General features: G+C 44.1%; 1 protein-coding gene across 2 annotated transcripts in view; it reads left to right on the top strand.

Annotated features, from left to right (window-relative positions):
- SLC24A3 (solute carrier family 24 member 3) overlaps positions 1–22874 on the top strand; it is a 1392829-nt gene that overhangs the window by 1164469 nt on the left and 205486 nt on the right. For both annotated transcript variants that reach the window (XM_069234727.1, XM_069234728.1), the window contains exons 11-12: positions 14051–14211; positions 21416–21686. In XM_069234727.1, coding sequence (XP_069090828.1) covers positions 14051–14211; positions 21416–21686 — 432 coding nt within the window. The remainder of the gene's footprint in view (positions 1–14050; positions 14212–21415; positions 21687–22874) is intronic.

Here is a 22874-nt window from a genome sequence, read left to right as displayed (position 1 = left end):
CTGGATGCATGTTTGATGAAGCCTGTCCCTCCTTAAACCCCTCTTTAATTCCCAAAACGTTTCCTATTTTGTAGTAAGTATTCCCAATTTTCCAGTCACTCCCCATGTCTCTCCCACGTTTGCTACTAAAATGTAGGCATACATGTGCGAAGATCTCTTCCAATTTGGTGGAGCTTCCCACATAGAAAAGATAGGGGAGGTAGAGGACTCCGTCCATAAGTTAGTTAAGAGCATTAGTACAGCATGAATACTACCACAGTAATGCTACTTACTTATTACAAAATGTAGTTTGTAAATAGGCTGTATTATGAGTAAAACTACTTTTAAAGAAACACGCTTCCATAGGGATGACAAAGATCAAGGGGCATATTTATACTCCGTTTGCGCCGAATTTGCGTCGTTTTTTTCGACGCAAATTCGACGCAAAACTAACTCCATATTTATACTTTGGCGTTAGACGCGTCTAGCGCCAAAGTTCATGGAGTTAGCGTCATTTTTTTGCGTGAACACCTTCCTTGCGTTAATGATATGCAAGGTAGGCGTTCCCGTCTTAAAAAATGACTGCGATGCATATGCGTCGTATTTATACTCCCGGGCAAAAATGACGCCCGGGAGTGGGCAGGACTAAAAAACCCGCATTTGCGCCGGATTTTAGCGCCTGGGTCAGGGCAGGCGTTAAGGGACCTGTGGGCTCAGAATGAGCCCAGATGTGCCCTCCCCTGCCCCCAGGGACACCCCCTGCCACCCTTGCCCACCCCAGGAGGACACCCAAGGATGGAGGGACCCACCCCAGGGACATTAAGGTAAGTCCAGGTAATTTTTTTTTTTTATTTTTTTGTGGCATAGGGGGGCCTGATTTGTGCCCCCCTACATGCCACTATGCCCAATGACCATGCCCAGGGGACAGAAGTCCCCTGGGCATGGCCATTGGGCAAGGGGGCATGACTCCTGTCTTTGCTAAGACAGGAGTCATTTCAATGGGGGATGGGCGTCGTAAAAAAATGGCACAAATCGGGTTGTGGCGATTTTTTTGCCTCAGCCTGACTTGCACCATTTCTGGACGCCCATACGCCATTTTCCCCCTACGCCGGCGCTGCCTGGTGTACGTCATATTTTTTAACGCACACCAGACAGCGCCGGCGGCTAACGCCGGGTAACGTCATTCAATAAATACGGCGCCCGCATGGCGCTTCGGAATGGCGTTAGCCGGCGCTAATTTTTTTGACGCAAAACTGCGTTGGCGCAGTTTTTCGTCAAAAAGTATAAATATGGGCTTAAGGGGCATATTTATACTCCATTTGCACCGAATTTGCGTCGTTTTTTCGACGCAAATTCGACGCAAAACTAACTCCATATTTATACTTTGGCGTTAGACGCGTCTAGCGCCAAAGTTCATGGAGTTAGCGTCATTTTTTTGCGTGAACACCTTCCTTGCGTTAATGATATGCAAGGTAGGCGTTCCCGTCTTAAAAAATGACTGCGATGCATATGCGTCGTATTTATACTCCCGGGCAAAAATGACGCCCGGGAGTGGGCGGGACTAAAAAACCCGCATTTGCGCCAGATTTTAGCGCCTGGGTCAGGGCAGGCGTTAAGGGACCTGTGGGCTCAGAATGAGCCCAGAGGTGCCCTCCCCTGCCCCCAGGGACACCCCCTGCCACCCTTGACCACCCCTGGAGGACACCCAAGGATGGAGGGACCCACCCCAGGGACATTAAGGTAAGTCCAGGTAAGTTTTTTTTTTTTTTTTTTTGTGGCATAGGGGGGCCTGATTTGTGCCCCCCTACATGCCACTATGCCCAATGACCATGCCCAGGGGACAGAAGTCCCCTGGGCATGGCCATTGGGCAAGGGGGCATGACTCCTGTCTTTGCTAAGACAGGAGTCATTTCAATGGGGGATGGGCGTCGTAATAAAATGGCGCAAATCGGGTTGTGCCGATTTTTTTGCCTCAGCCTGACTTGCACCATTTCTGGACGCCCATACGGCATTTTCCCCCTACGCCGGCGCTGCCTGGTGGGTCACCTTAGAAATGAAGATTAACTAGCAGAATTTGAAACACCAGAATGTATTCTGCAGGTTATTCCTCATTCCCTGCAGAGCTTCGTCCAGAGGCTGTGCTGTGGCTGCCTTAAGCCACAGCCTCCAGGAAAAAAACTGTGGGTCCTTTGAAGTCACGCATACCTTGTAATTTCGAAGAGGCTTGTAACTTTTGTTATCAGTTTTTTTTAAATGGCCATAATGGGGACTTCTGTCTATAGAAATCAGGTTATTACATTGTCAGGGGAGAAACAGTGGCCATATATCAAATCCATTTTATCAACTGCAGCGTTCAAAATAGTTTTAAAAAACTGCACGCGTTAGCACATTAAATACCGGCCTATTGTACTTGCCAATGCTTGTTGTTTAATGGTTCTGCTCATTAGGGCTACTTTTGAACATTGGCATAAGTCCAAAAAGGCTAGCTCTCAGTAGTCAGAAGTGATGAGCTGAGCTTGCCACCCATTATGGCAAGTCCGTCAGTCTATGTATAGCATTTAAAAATGCTAACAGTTTCTACGTGTTTCTTACTCTTACAAACAGCTCCCTCGATGAGATATGTGTGTGCACACTACCACGTTCTGGCTAGTACGAACACTGTGGCATAGAAATAAAGAAGGGACACCTGGATGGGCATTCCCGTCATAATTTCACAACTTTTGCCTCCCACTTTGAGGATCATTTGGTAAACTTCAAGCTGCATTATAAAAGGGGCGCACTGTCTGTGTCTGCACCACAGAGCACTTTAAAGTGGGTGTGCCTGGGACAAACAGGGACAGTGTAGCCTATTACTGATAATGCTGTTCCCCCAGGGTAGACACAAATGCACAGCTGCCACGGGGGCAGCACATTAGTAAGAGACAGAGCAGCTGCTTGAAGCAGTCACTCCGTTTTTTCACTGTGCAGGTAACACCCACATGCACTTCAAAGGGTGGTGGGTGAGTGACTGCACCCATCAGCAGGGGATGTCTATCTATGGGATCCGCTTCCTCCTACCTGGGGGCTGCCTTCAGGGGCGCACTGTCTATTACCTTATTGTGGCATGAAGTCAGTGCTCCGCCAAACTGCATATTTGCCTCTCCACCCCCATTTCTAATACAGCTCAAAGGCAAAGTGTTTCCCTCAATTGCTTGGGGCCACATTCCACAGAAATGAGAGAACGCACTCTTAATATTGCCCTGTGCTGAAAGTGTGCCAGCGCTATTTATGTTACAGAAGGGGTTGCACGAGAGTCTGCAGATCCTTCTGTAATACTACAATGCCCCAAGTACCACAAAATGAGAACAGGCCTCTGTTGCATCTCTGCAGCAATGTACAAACTATGGTGTCCTATGGATAAAAATTAAGCCAAGAAAACCCTAGATCAATAGGTTTTGTGCCTGGTGCTGCTGGTCTTTCGCACATGATTTATAGATTGCAGTTAAGAATGTGAGTTAATACCTGTTTTGTAAAGATTATCACCTTTAGTGCCATGGTTTGCAGAGCACATGGCAAAGTTTGGTATTGTTTTCAACGGATTTGGCAATCCAAAAATACGTATTTTGACCTAACTTGAACTTTATTTGTACTGAAAGACCTGTGCAAAAAAGACGTTTGTTCCATTTTATTCAATCAATCAATCTATTGTCGGTTCGAATTTGGTAATTCATCGATAAATGAAAAAATAAAAACGGATACAAAATAGATTGAAAAAATCAATTTTAAAAGGCAAAACTACAATTAGAAAGCATTCATTGGTACCTACAAGGAAGTGTGAATTTTATAATAATAAAGGGCCAGATGTATCAAACATTTTTTGCGATCCCATGGACCACTGCCTACTCTTAAAAAATGAAAAGAAAACTTTTCATTTTTCTTTTTTAAACACATCCTATTTTCCTTTAAGGAAAACGGGCTGCATTTATTTAAAAGCAATCACAGACATGGTGGCCTGCTGAGCCCAGCAGGCCACCATCCCTGTGATTGTAGCCATTCACAATGGTTCCCAAATTGCGACCTATCTCATGAATATTAATGAGGTAGGTCCATTTGTGAGCCCTTGCGAATCGTTATATTAAACTCCTGGAGTTTCATACATTCCAATAGCGATTACTTATTTGTGATTTGCAAAAAATCACAATTTGATCATCTATATTGGAAACTTGATACATCTGGCCCAAAATGTTACAATCAGCGGTGACCATTGAGCATCATGCATGAATCATAAAATGTGCCTCATCATTAGGCAAGTCAAAACATATCCTACATTCGCTATAGCCTATCACCAAGGGGCATATTTAGGAGCCCCTTGCACCATTGCTGCATCATTTTTTTGTGGAGCAACGGTGGCACAAACCTTGAAATCATATATATACACTTTGTGTGGCTTTGAATGGCCTCATAGATATGGAGTAAGGCAAGGCAGCACAAATCGCTGCATTGCCTTTCTCTGTGCAAGGGAGGTGTTCCATGTTCCATGGGCATTTGATGCATCTCCAGATATACAAGACCTTGCAAACCTGGGGATGGGTCAAAAGCTTACGCTTCCCCAGAGGAGGTGCAACGAGAAGAAATATATTTATTTCTCCTAGTTTTGTAACACACATAGAAAGAGGAAAAAGCATCCCAGGACTGTTTTTGTGTAGAAAGGTGCCCCTTCTTACAAAAAACAATACTACCTACAATGCAGACACCCTTTGTCCATGGTGCAAGGGTGCCTGCGTTGGCTGTAGGCTGCCAAAACAGCACCAGCATAGTGGGTGTGGGGCAAATGACAGGAATGTGCCACATTCCTGCTCTTTCCCTTTGATGCAGGGCAGTGCAGCAAGGTGACTTGCTGTGCTGCCCTGTGCCAAAAGCCCATAAATAAACCCAAGAGTCTAGACTAAGCCCATAAACCTCTGCCGCATTGAGCACACTAACACATTGAATTTAGCTACTGTGAATACCACGATTGCCATTGTATCACTTTTTCATATACTCAATGACTTGATGTGATAAGATAACCACAAGGATCAGCTCATAGTTGCGATCTATCTGGATGTCGGTTTAGAGTATTTCATGCAGAAAAACAGATACATTTTTTCCTATTCGTTCATTGAGCGACAGACCCAACAAAGTTTTGACTTATCAGGCAAGTTAAGCCAAGAAGACGTAAAAGTTCAAGGGAAGAACATCATACTGAATCTGCAAAAAAAAAAAAAAAACATGCCTGAATCAGTCAAATACAATCGAGGGCGTCCTCAAATTTAAATGTGTTATTGTATGTGATAAAGGCTTTAATCTTAATGCCTAAAGAATCAGAGGTCCTACCATGTGTGATAAAATTTGACCAATAAAATTGATTAGTGAAACGTTTGGCAGTGCTGTCGGTATCAGAAGTCTTCTTCCAAAGCCTTCCCAACCCCAAGCTAGTGAAGGTCTCTTTAAAATAAGCTAGCCAGGGGGTTTTGTGTGAGTTCTGCAAAGCTAGAATCTCATGCATGGCTTCTCTGTAAGGTTCTAAGGGGTCTGCATTCAATACCCAAAGCCAACAGAACACCAAGAGTAGTATTGCCTCCTCTAAGATGGGCTTGAGGGCAAAGTCAAGCCTTGGCAGCAGGTGGGGAGTCCTGCCTCCCAGTCTGGCAATTGCCTTTCTAAAATTGTTTTCTCCCACACTAAGGGTTAGATGTAGGAAGGCATTAGCGCCTCGCAAACAGCGGGAAAAAAAAGCCGTTTGCGAGGCGCTTATGCCCTCATGCGATGCTGAAACACATTTTGCGAGTCGGTACGACTCGCAAAATGTGTTTCAGGCTCGCAAATAGGAAGGGGCGTTCCCTACCTATTTGCGAGTCGCACCGCGATGTAGGGTTGATTTGTGACCGCGAAAGCGGTCGCAAATCAACCCGCAATTACCATCCACTTGAAGTGGATGGCAACTCATTCGCAAACGGGAAGGGGTCCCCATGGGACCCCTTCCCCTTTGTGAATGCTCACAACAATGTTTTTTCAGAGCAGGCAGTGGTCCTACTCTGAAAAAAACCGAAACAAAAAGGTTTCGGTATTTTTTTCTATTTGCAGCTCGTTTTCCTTTAACCCCTTCGCTGCCAGGCCTTTTCCCCCTCCTGTGCCGAGCCTTTTTTTTAGCTATTTGGGGCAGTTCGCGCTTAGGCCCTCATAACTTTTTGTTCACATAAGCTACCCACGCCAAATTTGCGTCCTTTTTTTCCAACATCCTAAGGATTCTAGCGGTACCCAGACTTTGTGGGTTCCCCAGAAGGAGGCCAAGAAATTAGCCAAATTACAGTGAAAAGTTTTTTTTTTTTTTTAAATGGGAAAAAGGGGCTTCAGAAGAAGGCTTGTGGTTTTTTCCCTGAAAATGGCATCAACAAAGAGTTTGCGGTGCTAAAATCACCAGCTTCCCAGCTTTCAGGAACAGGAAGACTTGAATCATAAAACCCAATTTTTCAACACAATTTTGGCATTTTACTGGGAGATACCCCATTTTTACGATTTTTTGTGCTTTCAGCCTCCTTCCAGTCAGTGACAGAAATGGGCATGAGACCAATGCTGGATCCCAGAAACCGCAACATTTCTGAAAAGTAGACAAAATTCTGAATTCAGCAAGGGGTAATTTATGTAGATCCTACAAGGGTTTCCTACAGAAAATAACAACTGAAAAAGAAAAATATTGAAATTGAGGTGAAAAAAACATAAATTTTTCTCTACGTTTTACTCTGTAACGTTTTCCTGCAATGTCAGATTTTCGAAAGCAATATACCGTTACGTCTGCTGGACTCCTCTGGTTGCGGGGATATGTAGGGCTTGTAGGTTCATCAAGAACCCTAGGTACCCAGAGCCAATAAATGAGCTGCACCCTGCAGTGCTTTTTCATTCTATATGGGGTATACAGGAATTCATTTGCTGAAATATAAAAAGTGAAAAATAGCTATCAAGAAAACCTTTGTATTTCCAAAAAGGGCACAAGATAAGGTGTTGAGGAGCAGTGGTTATTTGCACATCTCTGAATTCCGGGGTGACCATACTAGCATGTGAATTACAGGGCATTTCTCAAATAGATGTCTTTTTTACACACTCTCTTATATTTGGAAGGAAAAAATGTAGAGAAAGACAAGGGGCAATAACACTTGTTTTGCTAATCTATGTTCCCCCAAGTCTCCCGATAAAAATGATACCTCACTTGTGTGGGTAGGCCTAGCACCCGCGACAGGAAATGCCTCAAAACGCAACATGGACACATCACATTTTTTGAAAGAAAACAGAGGTGTTTTTTGCAGAGTGCCTACCTGTAGATTTTAGCCTCTAGCTCAGCCGGCACCTAGGGAAACCTACCAAACCTGTGCATTTTTGAAAACTAGAGACCTAGGGGAATCCAAGATGGGGTGACTTGTGGGGCTCTGACCAGGTTCTGTTACCCAGAATCCTTTGCAAACCTCAAAATTTGGGTAGGCCTAGCGCCCGGGACAGGAAATGGCCCAAAACACAACGTGGACACATCACATTTTTTCATAGAAAACAGTGCCTACCTGTGGATTTTGGCCTCTAGCTCAGCCGGCCCCAGGGGGGGCAGAAATGGGCTAAAATAAATTTGTCCCCAAAACCCCCCCCCCCCGGGAGCGACCCTTGCCTACTGGGTCGCTCCCCCTGAGTGACATTTGCGCCCAAAAAAAAATCCCCGGTGCCTAGTGGTTTCTGCCCCCTTGGGGGCAGATTGACCTAAAATCTGCAGAAATGGTCTAAATACAATTTCCCCCCCAGGGGAGCGACCCTTGCCTAATGGGTCGCTCCCCATCTCTAAAAAAACAAACAAACAAAAACACAAAAAAAAAATTGCCCTGGCGCCTAGAGGTTTCTGCCCCCCCGGGGGCAGAATGGCCTAATGACAATAGGCCAATTTGCCCCCGGGGGGCAGAAATGGCCTAAAATAAATTCAATTTGCCCCTCCAGGGGAGCGACCCTTGTCTAAGGGGTCGCTCCCCATCTCTAAAAAAAAAAAAAAAAAAAAAAAAAAAAACACAAAAAAACAATTTTCCCTGGCGCCTAGAGGTTTCTGCCCCCCCTGGGGGCAGATCGGCCTAATAAAAATAGGCCGATCTTCCCCCGGGGGGGGCAGAAATGCCCTAAAATAAATTTGCCCCCCCAACCCCCCCTGGGAGCGACCCTTGCCTACGGGGTCGCTCCCCCTGCGTGACATTGGCGCCAAAAAAAAAATCCCCGGTGCCTAGTGGTTTCTGCCCCCTTGGGGGGGTGGGGGGAACCCCGCAGAGGGAGCGCTAGCGCTCCCTCTGGGCTCTGTGACCAAGACATAATGGTTACGTCCTGGGCACAGCAGCACTGTGCCTCAGGACGTAACCATTACGTCCTGGGCACAGAACGGGTTAAGGAAAACGGGCTGCAAAGAGAAAAAAAAACTGCTTTATTGAAAAGCAGTCACGGACATGGTGGTCTGCTGTCTCCAGCAGGCCACCATCCCCATGTGTGCCTAGACTCGCTATGGGGTCGCAAACTGCAACCCACCTCATAAATATTTATGAGGTGGGTCTTGGCGACCCCATAGCGAGTCGCAGAAGGTGTCTGAGACACCTTGCTGCATACCAATTTGCGAGTTGCAAATTGCGAGTCGAAAGGACTCGCAATTTGCAACTCACAAATTGGTTTCTGCCTACATCTGGCCCTAAGTGAGGAGGAATTGCACTGACCCCCACAACTCAACTATATACAATGCAGTGCTCTTTACCTGGCCGTTGTAAATCTGGCTCACAGGCAAAATTGGATGAGAGAGGGATGTTTTGGAAAACCTCACAATAGGTAAAGCTCTATGGTTGATTAAAGAATAACTCTTTTGGATTTGAGAGCATGACAACTTCTTATTTGGTAGTCTAATCCTGATATTGTCAAATTCCTGGACTTTCTCAAGCTAGTCCTATTTTGCCACAGAGAGTTTTCTTGTTAGAATTAGCTTTGTCTTTTGGACATTTATCTCTATCTCACGTGTATCACAGAGTAAGTTCCCTCCTGCAGATGCATGATGATATTCAGCTGGTTGTCCTGGGTCTTTAACTAGCTAGAACCTCCCACAATTTTGCCTTGGGGACCAAACCAAATGCCACACTTAAACTGATAAATGAAACATAAAGTGAGCCACCTCAACATCAACTGTCTTCCATTTGGCCATAGGAAGCCTAAGGGCCTGGTTGATTGTTTCTGGTATTGGCCTAAAGCCTTCATCAAGGTGGGAAATAGCATTCTCAGCCTCTATCCAAGATGTAAGATGGTCTAGGACCTGTTTTCAAAAGACTGGCAAATTATCAAATACATTGATAGTGAGATATTTCCTTGGAAGGTTGCAGCACCCCTTTATATGAATTGGCACTATTTCTGTGACTTTCTAAGTGGGGGACATGGGTGCCCCAGCAGCACTGGCGTTTTTGGTAATGGTGTTAATATATGGGACCCAGAAAGAAAAGTAGAAAAAGGTTGTAGCAGAACATATGTAATGGGATCTTGTCCAGCCCTTGAGACTTACCCTTCATTTGGCAACACATTTCAGCCAGTGAGCTTCAAGGAAGAAGCTAAAAGGTGCATACTCACAAAGGGAGTTTCTACAGACCCATCATTAGGAAATAGCTGGCTCATAAACGGCTTTGCAGAATTGCAGAAGCGCGATTTGAAATTGTCCTTCTATTCAGCTGGCTGGATGAATGACTCAAGCAATGTGGCCCGATCTTTTACAACTTGCCTCTCTGTGTGCCAGAATGTCCTGAAGTATTTCTTTGCCAGAAGCATCTAAAAGATCTCCTCAGGTGCCTTGTTCCCAGCATGCCTTAGCTGATCTGATGGCTGCCCTATTTGCTGCTCTAACCTCCTTTACAGACTGCCCATCCCCTCACTTTAAAGTTGCCCCAAGCTTGTTCCTCACCTTCTTTTTTCCCATTGTAAAAATTCCTTCTTCTACACTTTAACCAAATCTGAGGATGGTCCATTTCTCTTCCAATGCTGAAAAAAGATTGACTCCAGCACAGTAATGAAGTAGAAATTAGCATAGTAAAAATCCAATAATTTCCAGAGTAGACTGAGAGGACTTTGTGAGCATCCCAGTAGTCCCTTTGTGCGTTCTTGGCAAGCGTAAAAAATGTAACTTCAGGTGTAACCTGACATTTAGGACCAAATGTACCTTTGTTGATAGGGCCCAGAGTGTTTTGCTATTGACAAGACAGAAAAGTGTGAGAGACAGATGAGTCTAAAATGAATACTTGAGCAAAATTAGACATAAAACGACTTGTGAGGTCAATTCCAGATGTTTAGGATGTTAACCTGAAACAATCACATTTTATCACCTTCAGCCATTATCATACCAATGAACCTAATTGACAAAGGCAAATATACATTTGCAGATTTACTTATGAGTATATTTGCTCATAGACCTTGGTGTAACACTGCACTTTTTCACCATTTTCAAGTGGAGATTTACACCTAGGTGTAGACTTACAATCCACCCAATTAAAGTGAGGGGTATAGCCTGTATGAGTTTCAAGTTACTATTAGAAACTTTTGACCTCTCTGAGAAAACTGTGCATGGCGGGTGTGCGAGTGGTGGTCACCAGTAGGAAGTTATTGTTAGGAACTAATTTCCATTGAAAAAGCATTTTTTGATTTGTCTATATCTTTGGCGCTTCTTGATAAATCGTCTAAACATTGTCCCAAAAAACTTAACGCTCACTTCAGCTGCTGTCTATAAAATTCTGGGGTGAGCAGAGGCTTTGAATTTATAGATATACTTGCCTGAAGAAACTATAACTCATGCTAGAAAGTAACATTGGGCAACAAGATATTGGCCTTCATTACGAGTCTGGCGGTCTTAGGACCCCCAGACCCGCGGTGGCAGTCTCACCGCCGATGGGCTGGCAGGCAAGACCGTCAAATTACGACTTCAGCGGTTTGGCCTAAGCCGAACCGCTGATACTCCGCCCATCCTGCTGCTTTTCCACAGTCTGCCGTGCTGGAGGTGAGCACCTCCGGCCAGTACAGATGTCGTAATACTGCTAGCGGTATTACGACGCAGACGACTGCCAGCATTTTCTGGCGGTCGCACCACCAGAAAAAGCTGGCGGTCTTGTATCCCAGTGGCAGAAACTGTATTCCTGTCACCAGGATACTCCTGCACACATGTCCACATACCTGCACCCAGGCACTCACATACTCCCACATACAAACAAACTCATCCCCACTCCCCCACGCACTTGTACCATACACCCCATTCACACTAACATACATACACAAACACCGCAATCATGCACGCATTCACTCCCCCTTCCAGCGCATACATACATTCACAACCCCCTTCCCCTCCCCTCCTCCAGCACATATGTACATTCACTCTGACCTTCCCCCCTCCAGCGCATACATACATTCACACCCCACACCCCTCTCCAGCGCATACATACATTCACACCCCCTGCACTGCATACATGCTCTCACCAGCTCTCCCCGTCCAATACGGCATGCTGCTTCTTTTTGGACTAATATTATCATTAATGTCATAGAAGATGTCATGAGTGATGTAATATGTGGGGGTGAGGTAAATAGCAGTGCGTGGCAAGGGTGCAAGTTATAGCTACTATAAGGCATGAATTATAGTTTCATGAGATAACTCAAACTGTTGAATTTCTATGGTTGTGTGTGTGTAAATTGTGAACCTAACTATAAGGTCCCTGTAACCTTTGGACTATTTAGTGAACTTCTAAGGTTTTTTTAAATTCCATTTCCTGACTATAACGTCCCCGTAGCTTTTGTTTTTTCAGTGAATTTCTATGTTTTTTAATGTAAATAAATATTTAATTACCATACATTAATCCAACCACCGCTGTCTTCAGCCATGCACAGAGGAGAGTTGGCTGTAGGGCCTGACCTGAGGCCAGGCTCTGAGGGCAACCCCCTCATGCATCCAATCCCACACCACCTTTGGCCATGGGCAGTGGGGGGTTGGCCTTAGTGCCTGGCTTCAGCCATGCCCTGTGGCCACCGCCGCAAAGGAAGGTAACTCAGGAGGGGGGCACACAGCCCCCCACCCTCGTGTCTGTTTTCAGCCCCAGAAAACCCACCACCCAAAGCCTGCCAATTTATTTTAGGGTAGGGAGTATGTAGTAAGGGTGGGTGGAGCCTGATTAGCTAGACCTGACCCTGCTTAGCACTTCTGAGATTGGGCCGTTGGCAGCTAAAGCTGCTGTTTTTAGGTGTTTTGTGCACCGACCTGCCCCGTGTGCACAAGAGAAAGCGAAACAAGGGTCTTACCTGGGTCCTCTCAGGGTCCTTGTTGCCAGCGGCCTGGCTCTCTGCCTCCTTCTGCCCCCTGTTTCTGGGCTGGTGAGGTCAGATAGGGCCAGGATCCGGAGCTGGCACAGGCAGAAGCTCCACACCACCACCATCAGTCTGAGTGCCCACAGCAGCTCAGTTATGGGCCACACAGCACAAGCGCTTGCACTGTGTGGCTCATAACTGGTCTGCAGTGTGCACCAGGTGAGCTCCGCTCCGCTTCCGGGGCCAAGCAGAGCACAGAGTGCTAAAAACTCCATTAACTCCACCAGTGATGTGGAGCTTACTGCCCACCCCTGGTATGTAGCCCCCTTCCCAAGGCCGAATTTAGCCCCAGGGGCCCCATCTCCCAGGGCCTGATCATTCTGGAGATGGGGAGTGGGGAACAAAGCCCCCCTCCCCAGGTCAATTTCTGGCCCTAAGGACCTTATTTCCCAGGGCCCAGCCATATTAAGAATGGGGAAGGGGAATGCAGCCCCCCTCCCGGGCCAATATTGGGCTTGGGGACCCCTTCTACTGGGGCTTATCCTGCTATGTTCCAGCACCCCAGGGCATACCAGGAGCCAGGGCATGGGAGATGGGGTCCACAAGACTATTCATAGCTCTGAGAGGGGCACCTCCATTTAGTATGCACAGCTGGCCTCCAGGGGACCGGGTCGCCAGGGCTCAAATCATCCTGGTGACGGTAGCCACGTGCACCTCGCTCCCCCTGAATATAAAAGGTATTTCCTCCCAGACCATGGCCCACCCAGGGGACAAAGAGGGGTAAGCGCGGGCAATGGTGCTTGAGATTTAAAAAACAATTCTAATGCAATCTGCAGGTCCTCCACATTTTCTGGACAAAATTGAAGAAAATTTTTTTTTGCCCTCAGAGGGGTCCTTATGGGACCCCAGCACCAGTCCTAGAGGTAAGGAAATCCCTACCCTGCCTCTTTCTTTTTTTGCCTTTTTTTCTTGAGACTCGGACAAGTCTGAGTCCTAAGATGGCTGCCACCACTTCTTGGTTGAAGTGGTGGCAGCCAATCAGAACTCATTTTGAAATCCCTGGGATCTACGGACCCTCTGCGTCCCTTGATATACATAAATCTTTTGTCTTTAATAATTCAAAAATTGCTGAATGGATTGACACCAAATTACAAAAAGCACTCTTTCTGGACTTTCTAGCTTTCTGCTAACTGAAATTCTTTTCAGCATTTCTGGCCGTAGTCGTGTTCAAATCCCCCTAGGGAAATTGCATGGGGGGGAAATGCCTTTTCTGGACCCCCCCCCACACTTTTTCTTTTGACAGATCACCACAAAACGTCCAAAACAGCAATCTAGCTTTGAAAATGTCATAAAGATTCGTCAAACAGCACAATAGTTATTAGCAAAACAAAAAGTGCTTTGTTGATAGAAAGTAGGCCCTAACTATAACTACCTATATGTGTTAATAAAATAACATTTCATAGCATATTATTTCACTCTTTGTGAGTGTGTGTTAAAGCATACCAATTGCATGCTTGCAAGGTTCTGTTCTGATGTAGTGTGCTACTTTGAAGAACAAGCTCTGATGGTAGTATGCTGAGTATTTGCTTCCACTCATGGCTGGTGCCAAGGGATCTTTTATGCCTGTTCCTGTTTTTCCCTGCATGTTAGTGGAATCATGATCTATGAGTCCCTCCTTTTTGTTATATTTGTGAACCCATCATGTAGAATAATTTATTTGCTTTCTTTACAGCTAATTTCCATCGCAAGGCTTCTGTCATTATGGTGGATGAATTGTTGTCTGCCTACCCACACCAGCTCTCCTTTTCTGAAGCGGGACTCAGAATCATGATTACCAATCATTTTCCTCCCAAAACCCGTCTCTCTATGGCCAGTCGCATGCTGATCAATGAGGTATGTGCTGCATGTCAAACTGATTAATTTCCTTTTGTCAATGAAACACAATGTTTAAATGAGATTACTGTTGGAAGTTGGGTTACTGGTCGAAGGGGGTGAAACCACACTCAAGTAGCAACCACAATATCTGTTAGAGTGAAGATACAAGCAACCCCCAAATTAATCTTTGCTCAACCCTATAGTAAATTATCACATGCACAGTGATGCTTAATTTAGAGGCAACGTGTAAAGTATTTATGCAGCACTTCAAACAGTAATACAGTGAAAACACAATGCAAAGGAAATTCCACACCAATTTAGAAACATAGAGTAAAAATGAATAAATTATTTGGGACCAAAAAGACAAAAATCCAATCAGTAGAACTTAAGACATGCAATTTTAAGTTTTAAGTGAAAATAGTGCATAGAAGCACAAACTGCCAACTGCAGAGCATTGCCTGAAACAGGGACCAAGTTAGGCCCACTGAACAAGACTACGTTAAATCCTGGCTGTGGAGCATAGCAAGATCCCTCGTTGAGGATGTTGCACTGTGGCAGTTCCAGGGAGCTGGGAGGCTGCGATGTGATGTTCTGCATCAATGTTGAGGATAGTGTCAACGAGGGGCGTGCAATGCGAAGTACTGCATCGAAGATGCATTGTGCAGTGGCAGTTCTGAGGAGACTGAGGGCTGTAACGAGAGGTCCTGCATCAGGGATGCATAGCAAAGCCTTGGTTCCAAAGATGAGCTTGGAGGAAGTGCAGTGTGCTGCATCAGTTCTGCCCACAAGGCCCAGCTGGACAGACTGAGCATCTTCAGGCCTACTTCCAACGGTTCATTACTGTGGTGTGGCACCACTTGACAGACAAGAATCACAGCATTCAGAGTCCAGGTGCTGGAGTCAAGGTGGTTGAACCATTTTCTGTTTCCTGAAGTACTAATCAGGAGGCCAGATAATTAGCCATGGGAGTTGCTCTTGTAGTCCTGGGTTTAAGATGCAGGTCCAATCCTTTTACTCAAGCAGCAGGCCTGCAGGGCAACAGACTAGCAGTCTTTACTGTTGAACAGCACAGTGGCAGTTTCAGAATTTGCCATTAAATAGAGTTTTAAATTACAATGCTTTAGACAAAAAACTCAACCTTTCTACCTGTTCCCAGTAGAAAGTTAGCACTTATTAAATGTAAAAAGTTAACCCAATGGTATTCTATGAGAGAGGTAGGCCTTGCAGTAGGGAAAAGGGAATTGGAGTTTTTCATTACCAATATAGTGAAAAAGTTAAAAGTTAAAAGTACATGACCAACTTTTTAAATACACTGCAGCCTGCTGTGTGGGCTGTTTAGAGCCTACTCTAGGGGTGACTTATATGCATTGAAAATGAAGGTTTAGGCATGGCAAATGGTTTATTTTCCCAGGCCGGAATGAAACTTTAAAACCACGCACACAGGCTGCAATGGCAGTATGTACCTACTAAATATTTAATGTGGAATGGAATTTTAAATCAATGGCTTAGTATCAATGCTTTAGCCACTGATAAGGCATGTTTGTAAAAATGCACAAATTCTTGAAATTAGCAGAATGGCATACACCATCACCATACTTACAAGCATTCTGGGCCTTATTTATACTTTTTGGTGCAAAACTGCACTAATGCAGTTTTGCACCAAAAAGTTTTGCACCGGCTTGCACCATTTTTTAGAACCAGCTGGGCACCATATTTATGGAATGGTGCAAGCCGGTGCAAAGGGTAGGCTAGCTTAAAAAAAAAATGACGTTAGGCAGTTTTGAGTCAAAATAAATGATTCTGACCAGATTAGCATAATTTTTTGACGCTAAGGGGCATATTTATACTCTGTTTGCACTGAATTAGCGTCATTTTTTTTACTCTAATTCAGTGCAAAACTAACTCCATATTTATACTTTGGTGCTAGACCCGTCTAGCACCAAATTTATGGAGTTAAAGTCATTTTTTGGAAGTGGAAACCTACCTTGCCTTAATGAGATGCAAGGTAGGCGTTCCCGTGCAAAAAATGACTCTATGGCCTTAACACCATATTTATACTCCCATGTAAAAATGGTGCAAGGAAGGGAGGAGGGGTCAAAAAATGGGGCAATCCCATTTTTTAAGACCTGGGTCAGGGCAGGCGTTAAAAGACCTGTGGCCCTATTTCCATGGTGGAACACCATGGAATAAGCCCTGAGGTGCCCTCCCTAGGCCCTAGGGGCACCCCCAACCACACTAGAGGGACTGCGAGGATGGGGGACCCCATCCCAGGTAAGTACAGGTAAGTGCATTTTATTTTTGAAAGTGCCATAGGGGGCCCTGAAATGGGCCCCCATACATGGCACAGGGTGCAATGGCCATGCCCAGGGGACCCCAGTCCTCTGTGCTGGCTACTGGGGTGGTAGGCATGAATCCTGCCTTTTCTAAGGCAGGAGTCATGTGGCATGGTAGGTTTAGCACCATAAAATGACGCTAATCTGGTTAGAGTCATTTTTTTTTACTCTAACCTGCCTAAAGCCATTTTTTGGTGCTAAACCCACCCGACTAAAGTCATTTTTTAAAACTCTAGCCTACCCTTTGCACCGGCTTGCACCATTCCATAAATATGGTGCTCGGCTGGTGCGCAGAAATGGTGCAAGCCGGTGCTAAACATTTTGGTGCAAAACTGAGTTAGTGCAGTTTTGCAGCAAAAAGTATAAATAAGGGCCAATATTTTGTAAGTTTGCACCACTTTTGCGTCAAAAAATTACGTTAATGCGGCGCAATAAAAGTATAAATCAGGGCCTTGGTGCTAGACGGGTCTAGCACCAAAGTATAAATATGGAGTTAGATTTGCACTGAATTAGAGTAAAAAACAAAAATGACGCTAAATCGGTGCAAACAGAGTATAAATATGCCGCAGAGTATAAATATGCCCATAAAAATGGCGTTAAGGCCATAGAGTCATTTTTGCACGGGAACGCCTACCTTGCATCTCATTAAGGCAAGGTAGGTCTCCACTTTCAAAAAATGACTTTAACTCCATAAATTTGGCGCTAGTGGGGTCTAGCACCAAAGTATAAATATGGAGTTAGTTTTGCACTGAATTAGAGTAAAAATAAATGACACTAATTCGGTGCAAACAGAGTATAAATATGCTCCTCTGTGTCTTCAACTTTTTGTGAGTCACCCATTGATAAAATATATTCTTCAGCAATGTAAACTGTCTTGGTCATTTTACTGAACTTCTGGAAATCAATATCTGTACCTTATAGCTTGGTCATTAAACTGTGCGCCATATGAATGTGACCATATTGAATCAGACTTATTTTGTAGGACTACACTATTTGTATATTATACATACACATACCTATATACTGACAATGTATGTTTGTGGGCCCATTACTACTACTAAAATTATCAAAAGATTTGCAGAGTAATTTGAAGAGCAGTAGTTTGGATTATGTAATTAAAGATGTCATCACTGATACAATAAGTGAGGTCATAAGCAGTGCATGGTGGTGGAGCAAGTAATAGCTCACTGAGCTATATTTGGCAGGCTAAACTCTGCCTAGCTGATGAGCCCATAACCAGGCCGAAACCAGTCCCTGGTTACCTGTGGTCTGGTTCAGGGAGGGCCTGACTTGGCCGTTCGGGCTGGACTGCTCCAAATGGAGCAGGGTCAAGGCTGATTTGAATATAGCTGGGTCCAAACTGAGGTGACATGGGTTCAAAATAATGATGCATTGGGATGCGGCCCGAGTGATTACCAGTGACTAAAAATCAAGCATTCCATCCACCACTGTTTTGTATACTAATGCATGGTCACTGACCTTACTCCTTACATTGCGATCCCCCAATCGGCACAATAATCTTGCAGTCTTCACAGTGGCCCTATGTGGCATACAGGATCATTGACTTCATTCCACACATGGGCTACATCCTATTCAGAATCTTCATGGTGGCCCCCTCTGGTACACGGAGTCACAGTCTCCACCCTGCACTTGGGCAAAGGCCCGATCAGTACAACCATGAATTACAGGTTGCCAACTGGAATCTGCATATGGGCAGCAATATGATTTGTGCAGCAGCTGTCTCCTCATACCTTCCTATCATGTTTGACTCACCAGGATCCCTACACTGGACCTCACCTCCAAGTGCTCTCATTTTCTTCACAGAGCACATTGAGTTTGGCAAAAAAGCAAGCACTGGTGCTCCAAGCTAATGAAACAGCTGGTCTTGGAATCCCTCGGTGATTTCCCCCCATCCAGCTGAAAAACTGGCAGACCTTAGACTCCAGTTTTGGTCAAAGGCTGAAATCCCCTCCTCCAAGACATACTGCCTGACTGGCTGCTTGACAGTTGGCAATTTTGGGGCTATGAGCACGCGCTCTTATAGTCCTTTTCCAGACAAGAAATGTGAAGTTTGTGATGGGGGTCTGCTTCCTTTGGAAGTACCCACCACTCTGCACTGCACTTCCTCCAGAAAGCAGGAGCAATTCCAAATCTTAAGGCCTGACAACACAGACCATTAGAGCAACTAGGGAGTCACATCTGGATGTCAGATACAGTAATTTGTGCATCATAAATTTACGATTCTCTTGTCAGCCCCACATCTTTTCTAAGATGTGCCCATGCCCCTTTCCAGTGACCTCTCACTGAATTAAAGAGCACCTTTGAAGTGTACTGGAGATTCTGGCTCTTTCTCCTCCAGCGTGTGTCCCACCTAGATCACTGGAATGCAGCAATCCACAAATGTGTCTGGGGTAATTCCTCTACCTCCTTATGCTCCTCCAGTCAGTCTTATGTCTTCCAAAATAGAACCCATGGTCTTTCATGTATTGTACCTTTTATAGGCATGCATACATCCAGCACGCAGGCAATCATCAAGCATTGTACAACACTACATACTAACTTGATATAGGCCAAGGGTGAGTTCAATACACAGCAGCTGAACTTCACATGAGTGAGCCTTTAGGCCTCACTCCAGTGACACAGGAAAAAAAGCCTGTTCACTTCTACTGATCACTACACAGTATGTTGTCACCAATGCGCTCATACTACTTAACTCCTGGGAAACGCAGTAGCTTATCACCACTATGAGGGTGGTGCTTTGGGCGCTTCTCTAGGTCCAAGAACACTGCAATCTAGGAGACAGGTCTATGTCTTGACACACATGCAGAATCCTTGTTCGTCCATGAAAAAAAAATCAGAACTAGGGATCCAGATAACAGTGCAGCTGGGGCTGTCAGGTCAGGAGTAAATGTCATCATTCAATGGACTTTTCCTTTCCAACAGAAATGCTTTCATTTTTACAGCCTTAATTCCAGCAATATAGTGTTCTGGTGTACTACACTTTGTTACAAATTCAGAATATTAGCAATCTAGTTGCTCATTAGAACAATGGTAAATCTGTAGTTGATCACCAATGAGTTAATTGCCAGGTGGCTGCCGGTGTTGAAAGTACATGGTCCAGTCTGCATGTCAGCATGTTGTACTGAAAGGTATGAGGAAGATATTTGACTACTCATAGAAAATGTGTCCTAATTTTGCTTTCTACATCACTAACCCTAATTTCTATGACAAAACAAGCCTACCACAGTTTATTAATTTCTATATAAAATGTTCTAAGTTGTACAGCTTTGATTCAATCAAGATGGCTTCCGGTGTACCACACTATTGTCATTTATAAGATTATTAGTGTTCTAGTTGTTGATTCAAAACACTGAGGAACACTGCAGTAGAATACAGAGAAATCAACTGACAGGCTGCTATTAGAAGTGTGTGCTTACTCAGAATGTCAGTCTTTATTCTCGTATGGCTAAGGAAGATAGTGTGAATGTACAGAAAATATGCTCTTGTTTTAGCTTCTGTGGTGCCTTCCATAACCTCCACAAGAAAACCATAAGAGAAAACAGTTTTACCTTAAATATGGTTCATCAAATCCCAGCAGAGGATCGAGATTTTACACATGGAACACTCACTTTAAAATACACCACAGTTCCTAAAATTAATATGGTGTCACCAAAAAATGACTTATATAGTGACTAAAATCAGTTATCACCCATTCCATGACCATCAAAACATGCATTCTTTCAACAGGGTCTTCATCCCAGAGCCCTATATTGGCTGTCACATCATGTCCGTGTTGTGGCCGGCCAATGAAGATTAGGTCCTTTTGGGAAGCTCCCAGATGGCTTTTGTGGTCATGGTGTGTTCACCCTGTCCCTTATAGATTATTTAAATTACATTTCAGAACATAGAGACCCAGGGCGTGACCAACCAATCAGGGTTGACTGTCCCCTTTAAAGTACCCAATCGGAGCATATCTGGACATCAACTCTGCAGATATTATTGTAATTTATGGCCCTTTATGACCACCCAAGCACCTCTTTAAATTAAAATTTCTCTAAAATGGCTGAACCGATTTAAACCAAATAATGAAAACCATGCTTTTTTGATAAGTTTGATTTTTGGAAAGTTTGAATTATTAATTTGAATTAGTGTCTGTTTGGAAAGTTTCATGAATCTTGGTCAAATGACACCAAAGATATTAGGAAAACAATAAACACTCTTGCTGTGGAAACTCTGACCTAACTACCTAACTATAACTACACAGTGGCAACTGAGATCCAGCTATATACCTATATTTATTTATGTATTTATATGTATGTGTGTCTGTGTGTGTATATATCTGATATTTAAAAGTGAGAGGGTTAGTGTCTTTGGCTCTTAAGACCATGGTTAAGTCTACCAGTCTTCCATTTTTTACATGTGCATACAGGCAGAACACAAGCTATTACTCAGTCTTTTGAATTTTTATGACAGTTGAAATACAGAAATTAAGACGTATTTTGATTGTCTCTCCACGCTGTATATCCTGCCTTCCAGTGCAATAGTCTTGCACATTGACAGCAAAGAGAGTTACAAATGAAGAAAACTCCTAATGAAATTCAAATAGTTGTAAATATGCACATAGATAGGCACTACAATGTTAATGTTCTCAAGTGATTGCATTGCTGCATTTCTTATATTTACCTCTCTGAAATACTTCAGATATAAATGTACAATGTCCTGTAAATAAATGTGTAAATATGCTAGTTGCAACTTGATTTTATAATCACCAGTAATTAAAATGGATGAATGCCAATGAGGTTAGGAATAATAAACATGAATAAATACAGCCTTGTCATTAAATTAAGTCCATAAACCAGAATGCTAATTGTAACTACTTGTCCTTCCAGAGACAGAGGCTGATCAGCAGTCGAGCTTACGCTAACGGAGAGTCTGAGGTGTCGATCAAGATTCCCATTAAGCATTCAGTGGAGAATGGGACTGGACCCAGTAACTCAGGAGAGAGGAGCGTGAATGGAACACGAAGAGATGAGGATGTGGCTGAGGCTGGTAATGAGACAGAAAATGAGAATGAAGACAATGAGAACAATGAGAATGATGAGGAAGAGGAGGAAGAGGAGGATGACAATGATGGACCTTATACTCCTTTTGATTTACCTGGTAAGACCACTGCTTGATTTGTGTCAGTAGTTGCCGGTTGTGAGGCCAGCACTCAAATTTGGGGACAGTAACTTCTTCAGCTGACTTCTACCCATATCACAAGAAAGAGAGTCAGAAAAGGGAGAAAGAAGGAGTAGGAGAAAGATTGTTAAACAGTGGGAAGGGGAGGAATCAGGACAAAATGGCCAAGCAAGAGCAAGATAATGAGGCAAATAATGTAGGATTGTGGCAGAAAGAGGTAAGAGGGAGAATCAAGACTCAGCAGCCTTGGTATTTGTCAACCCCATCGTTCAACAGCACTGTCGCTGGGTTCCTAAAAATCTTTTTAGACTCATGCATATATTTGTTTTTACAAATTGAGATAAAGGTATAAGAATTTATCATGCAAAATTTGGATCTAACCCACTATGCATAACGTTGGATTTTGTATAGGGCCCGTGTGCAGATGCAAACAGCCAGTCACTCCCCGAAGCACTGCCAAACAAATCTTAAGATATGCAGAGCAACTCTTTAAGAGCAGTGTCGGTAGGAAAACCGATTTCAGCCTATCAAAATCCACAAACAAACTCCAGACATCAGAAGACTATGACTAGAGTGGGGCCATAGCAGGGCCACGATAACCATCCTGCTCTGAAAGCAGCCTTTTACCCTGCTGCCCACAGAGAAAATGCAAGAATGGCAGAATGACCAGTCCAGCCTTGTGTAAGAGGAATAATGGGCAGATAGCAAGTGCCCTCCCTCTGCACACTATGGAGGGATGTTGTGCTTTAGCTAATGCTTGAAGAAATCAAATTGTTTACTTTAGATATTTAGGATTTTTTTACTTGAACAAAATATATTTAAAAAAAAACATTTTACAAATAAAAAAACTTGTTACAGGGTTTCAGGTCATTGCACTACGAATAACTCTGTATATATGTGATTAATTAAGAATGTGCAATGTCATCTTTTTCTGATCATTATTTCTTTCTAGTGATGGCAATTAATGATCTCCAAGAGACTCTCCCTATGTTTGTTTACAAGACACACAAAGGGCCTCATTTACTAGTAAATGACACAGAGTGGCGCTGCAAGCCAGCTTGTTGCCCGCGCTGCGTCATTTCGAAAGTGCAGGGATGCACCGTATTTACAGAAATACGATGCATCCTTGTACTTTCCACAGCGCTGGCGCACAAACTTCTACTTAGC

Source organism: Pleurodeles waltl, chromosome 5, assembly GCF_031143425.1.
Source record: "Pleurodeles waltl isolate 20211129_DDA chromosome 5, aPleWal1.hap1.20221129, whole genome shotgun sequence".
NCBI lineage: Eukaryota > Metazoa > Chordata > Amphibia > Caudata > Salamandridae > Pleurodeles > Pleurodeles waltl.
This window is presented reverse-complemented; position numbering and strand designations above follow the sequence as displayed.